Source organism: Mastomys coucha, unplaced genomic scaffold (assembly GCF_008632895.1).
Source record: "Mastomys coucha isolate ucsf_1 unplaced genomic scaffold, UCSF_Mcou_1 pScaffold23, whole genome shotgun sequence".
NCBI classification, from domain to species: Eukaryota; Metazoa; Chordata; class Mammalia; order Rodentia; family Muridae; genus Mastomys; species Mastomys coucha.
In genome coordinates this window covers 90240481-90257803 of record NW_022196906.1, presented here as the reverse complement: position 1 = coordinate 90257803, position 17323 = coordinate 90240481, and the positions used below count along the sequence as shown (strand labels likewise).

At 43.4% G+C, this 17323-nt stretch overlaps 1 protein-coding gene across 19 annotated transcripts in view; it reads left to right on the top strand.

The window, feature by feature from the left end:
* Positions 1-15364, top strand: part of Zbtb38 (zinc finger and BTB domain containing 38) — a 108240-nt gene extending 92876 nt beyond the window's left edge. For 17 of the 19 annotated variants that reach the window (XM_031346057.1, XM_031346052.1, XM_031346047.1 and 14 more), the window contains one exon: positions 9075-15364. In XM_031346057.1, the coding sequence (XP_031201917.1) occupies positions 9075-12653 (3579 nt within the window). In that variant the 3' untranslated portion in view covers positions 12654-15364. Of the gene's footprint in view, positions 1-1067; positions 1590-9074 lie in introns of those variants that run through there. The other 2 variants (XM_031346059.1, XM_031346058.1) reach the window with 2 other exon arrangements.
* The last annotated feature ends 1959 nt before the right edge of the window (positions 15365-17323 follow it).

Here is a 17323-nt window from a genome sequence, read left to right as displayed (position 1 = left end):
GGGTGTGTGAGCAGTTCTACCCATAGTCAATTGGCAGGTCACAGTCAGTTTAGTTCTCTAGCTGTTTGCTAGTATTTGATGAACCCCTACTATGTGCTACATACTTCACTTGCTAGGTAGTATTGAACCCCTATTCTGCACTAAGTGATGTACTTGCTGGTTACATGTGACATAGTCACAGAACCCTTACTGTGCATCCAGTGATGTACTTGATGGTGTGTGTGTGTGTGTGTGTGTGTGTGTGTGTGTGTGTGTGTGTCTGAGAGAGAGAAAGAGAGAGAGAGAGAGAGAGAGAGAGAGAGAGAGAGAGAGAGAGAGAGAGAGATTTCATCCCCTCTACCAACTTTCAGGAAGAATCAGCATGAACTGTGATTTCATGTCTTGTCTTGAGTCCACGGGGAAGTTGGGGACCGATGGCAGTAGATTAGGAACTAAGCAGCAGCTGGTACTCTGTCCATTTTAGGATAACCTGTCCTTGCCACTAGTTAAATGTGCATTCTTGTTCAGAAGCCAGAATGTGCAACAGCTCTTCCCTGTAACTGTCCCAGAGGCGGCATTTGAGTGAGAAAGGAAGGGCCATCCTCCACTCAGCCCGCCTGCCCCGTAAGTTCACAGGAAAGCAATATTTGCCCTTTAAAAACCAACTATCTTAATAGAACGCTCATCCCTGCACTGAGATGTTTCAGACAACAGGAATCTGTCCTCAGGAACAATATTCAGACTGAAAGTGTTCTCAACGTTTGGGACTCTTGAGTGCTGGTGGAATTTGCTGAAATAAGGACACAGCACTCTGAGGGCTTAGGAGACGGGCTCTGAGCCTGTTTGCCAGGTTTCTCAAGCCAGCAGGTGTCTGGGCAAGCTTGATCCTGAGATGAACCCATGGTAGGCAGGCCATCTATACACTGCTCAGTTTCAACAGGGGTGGGAGGAAAAAGAACCCACGGACCTTTCATCTTTGCAAACAAGCAACACAAAATGTTTAGCTGAGCCCATTGCATCATTCACGAATCTGACAATGCCCGTTCTTACTCTCTATGCACGCAACTACAAGTCTGGAGGTCCGTTGTTTACGCACACACCATAATGGGTGAGGTTGCCCCAGCCAGCCACCCCTATGTGGAGTGCATTCAGTAGCTCACGATGTCACTCTTGAGTTTCAAGAAAGCAAACTTCCCTTGTCACACGCTGCATTATCTTGAGTCTGGTAGCTTTCAGTATGTTGCAGCCTGGCATACACAGCTCATCCAGGCCCCTGCTAGGCCCCATTTTGAAGACAAAATCAAAGGGATGCTCCTCTTCCTAGACACAGCTCTGCGCTATAAAGGGCTTCTGTTTTGTAATCTGTTTTTGAGATCTGGTGCTTGTGTTTCTAACACCCCATCACGTGTGGTCTGACGTAGACCTCACCATGACTATGAGCAAATGTACTGCGAGGATGTGTGTGGGATGGCGGAGCCAGCTCCCTGCAGCAAACCGTCCTTTGTCAGAAATTTTCCATAGGGCCTCGCAACCCCACACAGTGGATCCTTCTTCCATAGGCCTGCGCTAGCTGCATATGGAATGTGAGTTTGACTTTTGCAGGATTCCAGGTCAGTATCCTCATATAGAGCATTCTTTTTTTAGTTAGGGTTGATTTCTAAGTTTCTTTTTATAGAACACGACTTGCAGTAGAGAGGGGAGAAAGTTGTTTGTCGGTTCAACTCTATTATTTTATTTATGTCAGGAACCGAGCTGCCTGAGCACTGACTGGAAGGCTCGGCCTTCTTTGATGGGAGGATTTAGAAAGCTGGGGTCTAGACGGGCTCTGGAGAGCAGCCTTCCCCTGGAAAGAGCCATTTCCTCTCCTCTGTCATGTCCTAGAGATTTACCGACAAAAAACGCAACAAACTTGAGGAGTTGGAGAGATAGCCCACAGGATAAAATGTGTATTTTGCAAGCTTGAGGACCTGAGTTCAGGTCTGCAACACTCAGGTAATACGGAGCCTGTAACTGTAGTGCTTGGGGACAAACGGGAATATCGAGAGCTCACTGTCTATCTGACTGGTAACCTTCATGTTCAATGAGAGACCCTGGCTCTTGAAAACAAAACAAAACAAAACAAAAACCCAAGGTGGTCTCTTCATATGCAGAGACAGGCACACACGCACACACATACACATCAAATGCCAGATTTTAATAGCAAACCCTATGAAGAGGTATATGGTAAATCATATAGTTTATATGGGAATTATAGTTCTAACCGTTTTTACCTGTGTATATCTTGGTAGAATTGTCCTGACTGGTTAGAGGGAAAGAAGCATTAATTAAGCTGGAAATGAAGGGAAGTGGAGGATGCATTGTCACCGAGATGTGTTTCCCTGTTTCATACTCAGTCTGAGATCAAAGGCCTGAGAATAGCATCCTGCTTGCTTACCTCACCTGCACATCCTCACCTTAGGACGGTGAGGGCCTGGTTTGTAAATAAATGAGTGGGTAGAATCATCTGAGCAGGAAGATTGTTGTGACCAAAGTAGTTCTTGAGACTTTGAAAACAAAATGCAAGCAGATAGTAAACTGTATAGAGTAAGATGGCAGCCATGCCAGTCAAAAAAACGGTTTTCACTGGGAATAGTCAGGAGCGGGCTCTGTGTAGTCTCCTCCCCCCGACCTCCCAACCCCAGCTGCTTAGCCAGATTCAAATCCAAAAAGAACAGTCAAGGTGGACAACAGCTTGCATCTGTGTAGCTGTGCACATCTCCATCCCTTGGTCCATCCCCCCACCTCCTGCCTCTGCTGTCTGCTGGCATATTTGCTTTGCGGCTTACTTTCAGTCATTTTGTATTTGGTTTTTTTAGACATACATGTGATTTTTTTTCTTTAGTAAATAATTTCCTGGAGGCTAAAACTATTTCAAAGTATTATAAATGTTGCCTTGCAGATTAGCACAATAACTCTAAAGTTTTTGTCTTAGCATATACTTATCTTTTTTATTTATGTGTATGGATATTTTATCTGCATGTTTGTCTGTGCACCACTTGCATGCCTAGTGCCCACAGAGGCCAGAAAAAGGTGCCAGATCCTCTGGACCTAGAATTATAGATGGTTGTGTGTGGTTATTTATAGCCACGCGGAATCTGGATCGTCTTCCTCTCCCTCCATCTCCCTTCCTCCTCTCCTTCCTCCTCTCCTCTGTCTCCCAAACTCCTAGCTCCGCCTTCCCTTTTCCTGTCCAATCACAGGCTTCTTGTTGTATTAATATTTAAATTAATTAGACAGGGAAAATCCTGCTACACTTGTGAGCTATCTTGAAACCAGCCCCTGGACTTATTTATCATTGAAGAGTCAAAGAGGTCTTGCTCATCTGAGGGCTGTCATTATTTACCATATTCAAAAATTCAAATGAGTATTTAAATACTCATGCAAAATGACTATGGTCACCCTAATTAAACAATAAAGTAACATTTCGTATAAAATGACCATTGTGTGAAAAAAAAACAGTGAAGAGCATGGTATTCTATTTTGTCAAATATCTTCAGTTTTAGCTTAACAGAAAGACAACTTTATTTCACAACCATCCCTGCATCCAACTGTAATGCAGCACGTTATATTAGTTGAGGTATATGAAGAAATTCATCTTGTACAAATAAAGAGCTGAAAAAAACTTTTGTAAAAAATTAGCCTTTCTGGTTAACTGTGGATATTCTTTAATATTACCAAAATTTGACATCATGATTTCTTACAAGTTGGTTGCAACAGGGATTCAGAACCTTTTTTACATTTAAGTCTCCTAGTATCTTTTGCACTTTTTTTTTTTTTTTGGTTTTTCGAGACAGGGTTTCTCTGTGTAGCCCTGGCTGTCCTGGAACTCATTCTGTAGACCAGCCTAGCCTCGAACTCAGAAATCCACCTGCCTCTGCCTCCCAAGTGCTGGGACTAAAGGTGTGCACCACCACCGCCCGGCTCTTTTGCACTTTTTAACACATGCATTATTTTGGTTTTAATATTTACTTATTTATTTTATGTATGTAGACACAATTCTCTTTAGACACATCAGAAGAAGGGATCAGATACCATTACAGCAACCACAATGTAGTTGCTGGGAATTAAACTTCCCAGCAACTTCAGGACTTCTAGAAGAACAGTGTTCTTAACCGCTGAGCCATCTCTCCAACACTCAGTATACACTCTTAAGTGTTTTACATATACCACTTAGTCTTATCACACAGAATGCTTACACACACGCACACACACACACACACACACACACACACACACACACACACACGCATGTCTTAAGAGTAAGAGTTAATAAAATGATTAGTTTTTACTTCCATTGGGTGTCTGGCATGGCGTCTGCTGAGGTGCCAGCACCTACCTGTCATCCCTTGCCCCACACTATGCTTTTCACCGTAATACTCTATATCATCACAAAGCAATCTGGGAAATGTCATAGGAAACCCTGAGGCCCTTGAACCATGCTTCTAAAATGGCCAGGTAGGAATAAAGTTGGCAAGAACTAATTTCTATTTTCCTCTTAATTTATGCTCCCAATAGAGTAGAATTGGGCTCTTTGGTCTGATTTTTTTAAGGCTCTCCCTCAGGATGGTCTGTTTTCACAGTATGTATATTAAGACATTTGCTCAAATTGCTCTCTGCTCATTACCAACATAGTGGGCATACCTCATGCTATAGCTACAAAGAATACAAAGCCGGGCAAAATTGTTCCTGAAATTTGGGGACTCATCAAGAAAGATGATACATGTGAACAAACATGTCTGTCCAGGATGCCCTGAACCTTTCAGCTGCTCAGCCAAGGAGCACTCTGGGCTGGAGGAGGAGCAGACCTTGAAGAGAAGGAAGCATGATGAACACAGAAAGTAGAGGTCGTCCAAAGCTTATGACAAAGGCGGTCCATGAAAGGGAGATATGCTGATTGGACATCTGGGTGTGAGACAGGAAGGCCAAGATGGAGTAGGGACTGCTGCCCCTGACCATTTGAATGTACCATGAAAAGAAATTTGTTTCGCTTTCTTATGAGGTAGACATTTTGAGAGCTGTGACTATGGGTCACTCAGTTAGGTTTGCTCCACAAACATGAAGACCCAAGTTTGACCCCATTATCCATGAAAGAAAGTTGGGCATGCTTGCAGTCCCAGCACTGAGGACAGACTCAGGTATATCCCTGGAACTTGCATAGCCTAAACAATGAATCCTAAGTCCCAATGAGAGACCTTGTCTCAAAACACAAGGTAGGTGACTCCGTAGGAACAACACCCGAAATTGACTTCTGACCTACACATGGACATGTACACATATGCCATGAACCCCCCAATATATGCATCTGTATACACACACATGAACACACATACACAAGGTAGTTAATTTTGAAAGAAAGTATAGCAAAGTAATTTTATTATTTGTATTTACTTACTTGTTAGGTTTATCTATTTTTAAACAGGGTCTCCCATGTAGCCCAGGCTGGTCTTGAATACAGTCTTCTTGTCTCGGCCTCCTAAGTGCTAGGATTACAAGTTTACAAGTGCGTATCAAAGCACCTAGTCTTGCAAAGTCATGTTAGTCATGGGAAGTATCTAACTTAGGTGCCAATGTTTATACTACATGTATGTATATTTGTTCTATAGAGCTGTGTAGTATGGCAGGACACAAGCCAGCAGAAGAGTCCAAGTATGCCGGTCAGCTAGAATTTCCCTGTGACATACTCAGATAAGATCTATTTTATGTTAATACATACAAAATTTTTATATTGAAGTTTATAGAACTATATATTCTATTTTACATACATATTAAGGTATGTAAATATAGGGTGACTGTTCATCTTTTGGGGATTGAGTCCCAGTGCATGCTGTTTCCCTAACATAGTTTTTTTTTTTTTTTTTTTTTTTTTTTTTTTTTTTTTTTTTTTTTTTTTTTTTTTTTTGGTTTTTCGAGACAGGGTTTCTCTATATAGCCCTGGCTGTCCTGGAACTCACTCTGTAGGCCAGGCTGGCCTCAAACTCAAAAATCCGCGCGCCTCTGCCTCCCAAGTGCTAGGATTTAAAGGCGTGCGCCACCACTGCCTGGCTGACATAGTTATTAATAACACTTCTTTCTCTAGTGTCCTGTTTTGAGTGCTGAATAGTTCACCGTATTTCTATAACTGTACTTATAAAATAGAAATATAATACACAATATATGCATATATTCATTTAAATGTTCATATACATTCATGTATTCATACATGCATGTCTATATACATATATGTATTTATATATTTAAAAGTGATTCTATTTATTTATGTATTTGGTTTTTTAAGATAGGGTTTCTCTATGTAGCCCTGGCCCTCTGGAACTCACTCAGTAGACTAGGCTGGCAGACTAGGTGACTCACAAAGATCCACCTGCCTCTATCTCTGGAGCATTGGAGTTAAAAGCATGCATCACCACTGCTCAGTAGCCAGTGCTTTTTAAAAGTTATTCTGGATAAGATACAAACTTGGGGCTGATACAATGGCTCCCCAGATATCAAGGCACCTTTCAGGCAGGGCTGACAACCTGAGTTCAGTCGCTGGGACCCACACAAGAGTGAAGAGAAGAAACAACTCACAGAAGTGTCCCCTGCCCTCCATGTATGCTGCTTCACAAGGCTATCAACACACACACACGCGTGCGCACACACACGTTCATACACAACAGTAGTAAAGTTAAACAGAACGGACTCAGGAGAACCGCAGCACAGGAGGAGCGGCGACAGTTCTCTACTTACAGATTCTTTTAATATTGGCTCACTTCAATTTTTATATCTAGAACATTTTTATTAGCCTTTTAAAATACTTTTTATTTTATGTGTATGAATGCTTTGCCTACGTGCATGTCTGTCTACCACACGTGTGTCTAGTGCCCACAGAGGCCAGAAGAGGGCATCATATTTCCCAGAACTGTTAAGGACAGTTGTGCTGGGAATCAAACATGGGTTCTCTGGAAGAGCAGCTAGTGCTCTTTAATTGCAGAACCAGCCCCTGCCCCCAGCCCCAGCCTCTTCATTTTTTTTTTTAATCTCAGTAACACTGCTGAGAATGACAAACTTGTTGCATGAAACTCTTTTTAGAAAACATTTTAGTGATTACACATAAATCAAATCTTACCTTCTTTCTGACTTACACTTTTTGTTCCAAAATCTTTCGTGGGCCTTCCAAGTGCAGAGCTCCCTAGGAGAACTGTGGAGGGTTTGCTGTGAAGTGCCTACATCTGTATTGTCAGAGTGTACAGATGTTGGTGTGAATGGCCCTCCTCCCCTTCAGTGCTGCCCTAAGTCCCCATTTGTCTACATCCTGCTTCTTTTGCTGTTCTTGTGACAGACCATTCTCTCTGTTAGACTGACAAGATCATTCAGCTGCTGCCACCCACACAGTGGTATGAGAACAGGGGGTCAGTCCTAATTGTCAGCTTCACTGGATTGAGAATATGTAGGAAATTTGTAAAGCATGGCTCCGGATACATCAGAAAGGATAAGAGGGAAAGATGCACCTGAACGTGGGCAGTGCCAGGCTGGGAGCTTAAGAGTAAAGGCAAGAAAGCTAACTAGCCAGGCTCCTCCCCCCCCTTCCCCTTCTCCTTTCTCTCTTCCCTCCTCCTCCTACCTCCATCTGTGAGCTGCCCTGAACTGCCACCCTCTCTTCTAGAATCAACTAAACCCTTTGAATCACTGTTTCTTGCACATTTTCACAATAGTGACAAGTCTAAAGAGAATAACTTGTGCATGCTACATGCATAACATTTTTAGACCATCTAAGAGCTTTTCAGTTGTTCTAACTTCAGAAAGTGTGATGAGACTCAATTATCATAGACTTAGAAACATCCTTTCCTGGCCTGTTGTTTTGTCATCTCTTTGTTTGCCTTTAGGAGTCCACAGGGGTTCGTTTTAAAAACTCTAGTCTAGTCTGGTTATACTAAAGGGGAAATCCAACAAAGAGTAGGCTGGTTCTCACCAGGCCGTGTGTGGAGAGGAGGGAGGGTGTCCCTGGTGGTCAGATTCAGTTACAGACATTGCTACTCAGAAGAGAAACACCTCAGGGGAACGAGTTAGAATGGCTCCTTCCATTCTTGCTGCTTCTCTGAGCAGATAACCCTCATATAAAGGTACCAGTCACTTATGGGAAGCTTTTAAAAATAAATTAATAAGTTGTTTCTGCTTTATGAATTATGTTTGGATCAGATTATCAAGGTTATCTTTGGAAACATATAGAAGAGGCTGAGGTTATATCTCAATAGTAGAGCCTTTGACCAGCATGTAGAGGCTAGGGATTCAGTCCTAAGTAACACACACATGCGCAATCACACGTGAGCATGCACACAGACACAGATACACACATACATATATATCAAGTGAAGCCAGGCGTGTTGGTGAATGCTTTTACACCTAATAGGAAGAAGAGGCAGGCTGATCTCTGTGAACTCAATGCCAGCCTAACCTACATAAACTAGTTCCAGGCCAGTAGGGCTTGGGATGTGACTAACTTAGCACATGTGATAGCCTGGCTTTGATCCATAGGTCATGGAGTATCAGGGGAGGACATTTGAAAGAAGACAGAGGTAGGTGGATCTCTGAGTTCAAGGCCAGCTTTGTCTAGATAACTAGTTGCAAGCTAGTTGGGGCAGAATGGTAAGACCTTGTTTTAAGGGGGGAAATCAGATGAAATGTGGATGCTTATAAAAAACCATGATGCCGCTCAGCTCTAGAGTCTCTGTGCAGCAGCCTCAAGTGGGGACACCCTTTCTGCTTGGACATACAGAAACTTGCCCTCCCCATATTTGGACACATACACATAGCCAAGACTTTGCAGAAGGCAGGGGAAGGAATCCTGGGAGGATTTCCAACTACAGCTACTTACAATGGCATGAGAAGCAGTCTGGGGCAAGAAGGCTGGCCTTCTGTTGACTTCCAAGTCTTAGGGAACACCACAGGGTGAGATAAACGTCCGAGTTCTTATGTGTTAAAAACAAACAAACAAACAAAGCAGTGTCCCCAGAAGTAGCACATAGCCTAGAAATGACCAAGGCACCGACGGGAGCCCCCTGACCATTTGTTTCTTGTTTCAGATGACAGTCATGTCCCTCTGCAGGGACCTCAAGGATGACTTTCACAGTGACACGGTGCTCTCCATCTTAAATGAGCAGCGCATTCGGGGCATCTTATGTGATGTCACCATCATTGTGGAAGACACCAAGTTTAAAGCCCACAGCAATGTCCTGGCTGCCTCAAGCCTTTATTTCAAAAACATCTTTTGGAGCCATACGATCTGCATTCCCAGCCACGTCCTGGAGCTGGATGATCTGAAAGCCGAAGTGTTTACAGAAATACTTAATTATATCTACAGCTCCACCGTTGTGGTCAAGAGACAGGAAACTGTCACTGATCTTGCAGCTGCAGGGAAAAAGCTGGGAATATCATTCTTAGAAGACCTTAGTGACCGCAACTTCTCAAATTCCCCAGGTCCTTACGTAGTCTGCATTACTGAAAAGGGCGTGGTTAAAGAAGAAAAAAATGAAAAAAGGCACGAAGAACCAGCTGTCACTAATGGGCCAAGGATCACAAACGCATTTTCCATCATTGAAACGGAAAATAGTAATAACATGTTTTCTCCCCTGGACTTGAGAGCAAGCTTCAAAAAGGTGTCTGATTCCATGAGAACAGCCAGCCTTTGCCAGGAGAGAACCAGTGTCTGCCATGAGGCAGAGCCTGTCCGCACACTGGCTGAACACTCATATGCCGTCTCTTCCATCACTGAGGCTTACAGGAGTCAGCCTCTGAGGGAACATGAGAGCAGTTCATCTGATAAAACGGGAAAAGAAGATGGTGAAGCTCTTGCCACAAAAGCAAAGCCCTGCCGAAAGCCAAAGACCCAAACCCAGGATTCTGACTCAACCACAGAAAATATGCCACTCCCTCTAGTAACCTGCCCGGAGGCGAATCAAGAAAGAAGCCTGCAGCCAGCTCCAATTCTGTCACACTCAGAACCTCCCAGCAATGAAGGAGATGTCCGCTTTCCCAGAGAAGATGAAAACCAGCCCTCCGATGCTCCTGGTCCACCAGCGACAGAGGTCCCGCCCCTCGTTTATAACTGCAGCTGTTGTTCCAAGTCCTTTGACAGCAGCACACTGCTCAGTGCTCACATGCAGCTCCACAAGCCAACCCAGGAGCCTTTTGTGTGCAAGTACTGCAACAAGCAGTTCACCACCCTCAACAGACTGGACCGGCACGAGCAGATCTGCATGAGGTCTAGCCACGTGCCCATCCCAGGAGGAAACCAATCCTTCTTAGAAAACTACCCAACTATTGGACAAGATGGAAGTTCGTTCACAAGCCCAGAATCATTAGTACCAGAAAATAGGATTGGTGAGTTATCCAGCACTGGAAGTGCCTTGTCAGACACGGACCACATGGTGAAATTTGTGAATGGGCAGATGCTCTACAGCTGCATCGTGTGCAAACGTAGTTATGTGACTTTGTCCAGCCTCCGGAGGCACGCAAATGTTCACTCGTGGAGAAGAACATACCCTTGCCATTACTGCAACAAGGTCTTTGCGCTGGCTGAGTACAGGACAAGACATGAGATCTGGCACACTGGAGAGAGGCGGTACCAGTGCATTTTCTGTCTTGAGACTTTTATGACCTACTACATACTAAAAAACCATCAGAAGTCTTTTCATGCCATAGATCACAGACTCTCCATCAATAAAAAGACAGCGAACGGAGGCTTGAAGCCGACAGTCTATCCATACAAACTTTACAGGCTCTTGCCTATGAGGTGCAAGAGGGCACCTTATAAAAGCTACCGGAATTCTTCCTATGTAAGCACTCATGGAAACGGTCAAAGGGGTGAATCTGCCCCTGATACATTCATAGTTCCGAATCTGCAGAGCTCTGAAATGCCCACACTGGACTTCCAAGATGGCAGAAACACATTGACCAGCAGCCCTGCTATCCCAGTAGAAACACCTTCTTGGCAGAGCACAGCCACTTCTGCCAAAGTAAAAAATGCAGAAGGCGTCAAATGGAAGAAGCAGGCACTGAAAACCAATCTCGTGGATAACTTCAATTCAGCTGAGGTGTCGGTTTCTTCCACTGGAAACACTGTCAGCGCCACCCTACAGGCAGAGCCCGCATGTGTTTCATCTGTGGGCAAAGGCAGTGAGCACTCGGCCTCTGTGATCAGCTACAGTGGCTCCGTGCCCTCCGTCATTGTGCACAGCAGCCAGTTCTCTTCGGTGATCAAGCACAGCAATGCCATCGCTAGCCTGACTGACAGCAACCACAAGTCCCCTTCACAACCAGTGGTCAGTCCAACCCTGACTAAGGACAGCAAGTCTGAGGCAGATAAAGCCAGTAAACATGCCGGCAGACCCAAAAGCATTAAGGAGAAAAAGAAAGCGGTACCGTGTAACAGGGGAGAGATAACAGAGGAGGCAAAATATGTTGCTGATCCTGGAGGGTCTTCAGGCAAAACCACAAATGTCGAAGAAACCAGTAAGATTGAAACGTATATCGCAAAACCTGCTCTGCCCGGTACCTCCACAAATAGCAATGTTGCACCCCTTTGCCAAATAACAGTGAAAATAGGGAACGAAGCCATCGTGAAAAGGCATATCCTTGGGTCTAAGCTGTTTTACAGAAGAGGGAGAAAACCCAAGTATCAAATGCAGGAGGAGACGTTGCCTCGGGAGAGTGAGCCAGAAACCCATGGAGACAGCCCCCTTGGGCTTTGCCAGGCTGAATGTGTAGAGATGAGTGAAGCATTTGATGAAGCAAGTGACCAGGACTCCACAGATAAGCCGTGGCGCCCATACTACAACTACAAGCCCAAGAAGAAATCCAAACAGCTGAGAAAAATGAGGAAAGTCAAGTGGAGGAAGGAGCGTGGGAGCAGAAGCCCCATAGGCCGGTGCAGATACCCAGCTGAACTAGATCGCGCGGAGGTGAAACTGCCCCCGGATAAGGCCTTCGAAGAAGAAGAGAATAAAGAGATGCCCAAGCTGCAGTGTGAGCTCTGTGATGGCGGCGACAAAGCAGCAGGGGTGGGAGCCGAAGGCAAGCCCCACCAGCATCTCTCTTTGAAGCCTTACATCTGCGAGCTCTGTGCAAAGCAGTTCCAGAGCTCCTCCACGCTCAAGATGCACATGAGATGCCATACTGGAGAGAAGCCGTACCAGTGCAAGACCTGTGGGCGGTGCTTCTCCGTGCAGGGGAACCTACAGAAGCATGAGCGCATTCACCTGAGCGTGAAGGAGTTCATCTGTCAGTATTGTAACAAGGCATTCACACTCAATGAGACGCTCAAGATCCACGAGAGAATCCACACCGGGGAGAAGCGTTACCACTGTCAGTTCTGCTTTCAGGGTTTCTTATATCTCTCCACAAAACGGAACCACGAGCGGAGGCACGTTAGGGAGCATGATGGGAAAGGCTTTGCTTGCTTCCAGTGCCCCAAAATATGCAAAACAGCTGCTGCCCTCAGAATGCACCAAAAGAAACACTTATTCAAGACCTTAACTAAGCAAGAGGAAACAGGTGACATGTGCCACGAGAACTCAGATCTCTTGGAGAGTCAGCTTTGCACTGATTCGGAAGACAGCGACCAAAAAGGTGACATAAAAACCTTTGCTGAAAACGTACTTTGAGTGACAACAGTTAGAAAAGTCTTCAAAATTGTTTGTGATTTTTTTTTTTTTTTTTTTAGTTTTTTAGTTTTTTAAGCTTAGTTTTGTTCACATAATAGTCACAAAGGATGGGGGGGGGTTGTTAATTTTCATTTGTGTAAACTCCAAAAAACAAAACAAAACAAAAAAGGATCCTAACAACTATTTTGGGTTTTATCATTCACTTCACATAGAATGCATAAAAACAAAATAGATGAATCCTCTAACGACCCGAGTATTTTATGAAGGCTAATGACGGTCTTAGCTGTGGGATTTGGAATAGTGAAAACAGCGGCTGAGCTTTAGCCTAATTTAAACCTTTCTCACGAGCGCTAATGAGGTCTGCTGAACTGTTGTTAGTCACTGGAGAGAGTGAGGGTCAGGATCATGAAGATAGCGTCTTTGAGACGTGCAAAACGCTAAATGAGCTATGACAGTATTTATTGCCATTGAGTTTCTGCACTATTAATCTTTGGTAAATTAATGGGTATTTACAAAATACTTAACAATGTAACTGAAAATATGTAATGAATAACCTAAAGTAGAACATACACATATCATCTAGAAATACTTTTCTGCAACATAAACCTTGTAAAATACATATATGAATCACTATAACTTTTAGCTGTCTATCTGTCCCTTGTAGAGAATCCTAATGAGCAATAGACCTCAGAGGATGAGGACTGCATTTGGAATCTGACTGACGAGCATGTGTGTGCTTCTCAATGGAATGCTGTGCTGTTCCCTGGAAGTCTGGCTGAGCTGTTATTAGATTGGCCCACTCAAGTCACACAGAACATAAGTCATGCCTTATCTATGGGAAAAGCCTTCCCAGACTTACCGAGATTACCTCTGCAGTGGCCTCACCTCAGAGAATGAAGAATGGTCAAATTCTTCAGAACTCTCTGCAGTCTTCCAGTCACCCCAAGGCCATGGATGTTAGGGGCTATCCCATTCAGACTTAAGGGGTCAAATAATCCTGATGCCTCCCACTCCACCGAAGCACCATGCAGGAGGTTGAGGGCAAAACACGCCTCTGTGGTAATCAAGTCTCAGGCACTTGGAAATGGCAGAAAGCCTAATTCCTCAATTTACTTCTTGGAGATACTGCAGCCCACAGGTACATAGTAGGTAAAAGGACAACAGGCTCCCCTCTCCCACTGATAACATGGGGACAAGGGGGCCTGGTGACCTTCTTTGCCTCTAACAGCAGCATTGTTTTTGAGGGATGGGGAGATAGAATGTGGAAGGACAGGGTCCTGCCCCTTACAGACATGACTTAGAAGTATCCACAAAGCCAGATAGATGCTCTGTCTTCATGCTTGCAGACATTAGCCCCACTTACATTTCTAAGTCATTTTTATATTAACATGACTGCCAACATTGCCCTCAAAAGTCTGCTTGCCCTACAAGTATTCTTTCCTGTGAACTTGGATCCTGGAAAGCTGGCACTCAAAAGATTCTTACTGTTAAAACCGCCAGAATAGGAGGGAGGGAGAGCACAGCCTGCCCTTCCAGCATCAGGAGGGCAACATTCAGAACAGTTCAAGCAGCCATTCCTGTTCACTGGATGTAGTAGATGGAAAGCCAAGGCTGGAAGGTTATCAGAGGACTCCTGTTTCTCCCACCAAGTGTTGTGTTGTCTCCACGAAGAAGGCTTAGTGTGGTTTGGGGTAGGCAAGAAAACATTTAAACACCCAGAAAAAAAGGACATGATTCAAGGTGACCTTTTATACTGTAGCACTTTGCTGTTAACCCCAGTATGTATCTGCATTTATCATTTGTTCATCTACATTCACCTACATACAGTATTATATACTAGAGGAAATGGGGAACTGCAAGCAAATTGAGCTCTGTTTTGTCTGTTGTATATATGTACACCCACACCATTTGACTTTTGTTGAAATAGTCACAAAGGGCTTATGAAAATCACTTTTGAATTAATAACTAGATGATAAGCAATCCTGTGATCCATTAATTTGTTTTATCTCAGTTATTATAAAAAATGTGGATTTAAGTTGTTTTGATTTAACTACAAATATAATTATATGTATTGATGTCTCCCAGCCCTTCTATGTGGATATTTTTTAAGTGGACTTGTATGCTGATAATTCTAGACCAAAGTAAATATGGCAGAATATTTATACATACAAATAATTTTGCAAATATTTTCTATAATTGTATTATCTGTTTAAAATGTTGATAGCTTGTGTTAGTTTCAGGGAGGGGGGTGTATATTTTGATAAAATACTTGACTTTGTAATTCTGTATATTCTATACAATTTATAGAAGAGCCATTTTAAGACAACTGGTTATGTTTTTTTGTTGTTGTTGATTGTGTAAATGTTATGAGTGGTGTTTAAGTTTGCATCGAGTATATAATGACCAAGTAGAATTGAAGTGTAAGCAGTGAACGCACTGTATGCCGTACAAGATATATTGTAACCTGCTGTTTTAGCATCTGTATTTTGGTTAGGAAACACAATTAAATGCAGATGTTAAGGATTGGAAAGGTCTAATTTTATTTTTAGAAATAATGAATATAAATTTGTTTTGCTTGATTAAAATAGCTTATTCCTATATTAAGTCTCTTTTTTAAATGACTTACTGTTAATTCGCCTGTACAGCTATTTCATCTTTGTGAGTCGTGGCTTTGTTACATACAACACTCATTAAATATAATTGTTTCCTTGCTTACATTTCATGGAACCTACATGCTTAGGACTTAAACTGTGAAATTAAAATAGGGACATGGTGGCAGATTCATTTATTCCCAGCACTCAGGAGGCAGAGGCAGGCAGAACTGAGTTTGAAGCCAGCTGGTTTTCATAATGAATTCCAGGGCAGCCAGAAACAAACCAAAAAAAAAAAACCTGAATAAGAGACATCAAATGCTTCTAGTGGGTGAGCGTTGGGGATAAGCACGATGTTTTGGTACCTCAAAGTAAAATCCTCACTTGGAAGTATTACAGAAAGCAAAGATTTACTGAATCCCAGATGCTTAGCCATGGTTTTGGATCTAGGCATGCGTTATTAACCCCCAGCTCTGAAGGAATGCCCATTACCTATTTTATAGTGACTTTGAGACAGTCCCACAGCCAGGCAGGGGGGTTGAACTTTCTTGGCTCTTTCAAGGAAAATGCTTATAACACACTGGAGAGCGAGGGGACAAGAAGTCTTGCAGCTTAGGGATGCTCTAGAGCAGTGGTTCTCATCCTTCCTAATGCTGTGACCCTTTGATACAGTTCCTCATGTTATGGTGACCCCCAACCGTAAAATGATTTTCATTACTACTCCATAACTGTAACTTTGCTACTCCTAGGAATTGCAGTGTAAATATCTGTGTTTTCTGATGGACTTAGATGGCCCCTGGGGAAGGGTCCTCCGACCCTCAGGATTCACGGCCTACAGGTTGAGAAGCACTGTTTTGTAGACTCTCTGAAATGGGCTTGAAGGGGGCTGTTTCCAGGTTGGTGTCATGTGCCCTGAGTACTGAGTTGCTCTTCTGGGCCGAGGATATTGCCCCATAAGAGCTGCTTCCAAGACAATGGAGTGAAGCTATAGCTTCATGCTGCTATCAGCGGGCGATATTTCACATGAAAAGAATCCCATTCCACAGACTAAACTTAGCCGATTATCCTGTGGCAAATGCTGACAGTCATGAAGGGAAATGTGGAAAGAGAGTTTCAAGATCTGCAAATACAATCCACCAATACAAAGAAATTCAGATTTTTTTTTTTTTACACTTAAAAGTGACTACTAGTAGCATCGGTTTTCTATTTGAAGGACAAACAAGTCAGATTTATCCCAGAACTGATCACTGTTATCACTGCTTTTAAAAAATGCATTATCTAGTTGTGTAACATTTTAAATAGAGAAACGGCTTGTAGCCAGGCGTGTTAGCACATACCTTTGATTCTTGCAGGGAGACAGAGGCAGGTAGATCTCTGTGAGTTTGATTGAGACCACCCTGGTCTACAGAGTGAGTTCCAGGACAGCCAGGGTTATTCAGAGAAACCCTGTCTCAGAAAGTAAGCACTCGTAACGATTAAGAAAGTATTCACATTGAAAGCGTTTAAACAGGTCAGGTGAGGCAACACCACTGCTGCACATTTTTAAACATCTTTTGGCCGTCACCTCCTTGGTGTATCTTCTTCATCGCCCTTACTCTCTACAATGGCAAGAATGTCTCCACTTAGATTTTTGTCTATATCTGGGAACTTTTTACCCTGTCTCTCACCAATTCTGGCCATCTATTGACTTTGCCTTCTGGTAGGAATTCTTTTTCCCTCCCTAGTTTACACCCTTTGACGCCGATTGTTCACTGCAGTATGGTCACTGAGGAGGTATATTTGGCATGCAGTAATCTCTCCAATTATAGACAATGGATAAAAACCCTAGTCATAATAGAATTGCTATATTTATTAATTAGCAATAGCAAAGGTGTCAATTCTTTTAAATGTTTTTGTGTGCTGAGGAGATGGCTTAGTAAAAGCACCTGCACTCAAGTCTAACCACTGGATTTGATAGTCAGGACCCATAAGGTGGAAAGGGAAAACCGAAGGGTGTCCTCTGACCTCCACGGGAGCTGTGGCAGACCACACACTCACACACACTCACTCACACTCACTCACTCACTCCACACAGCTGGT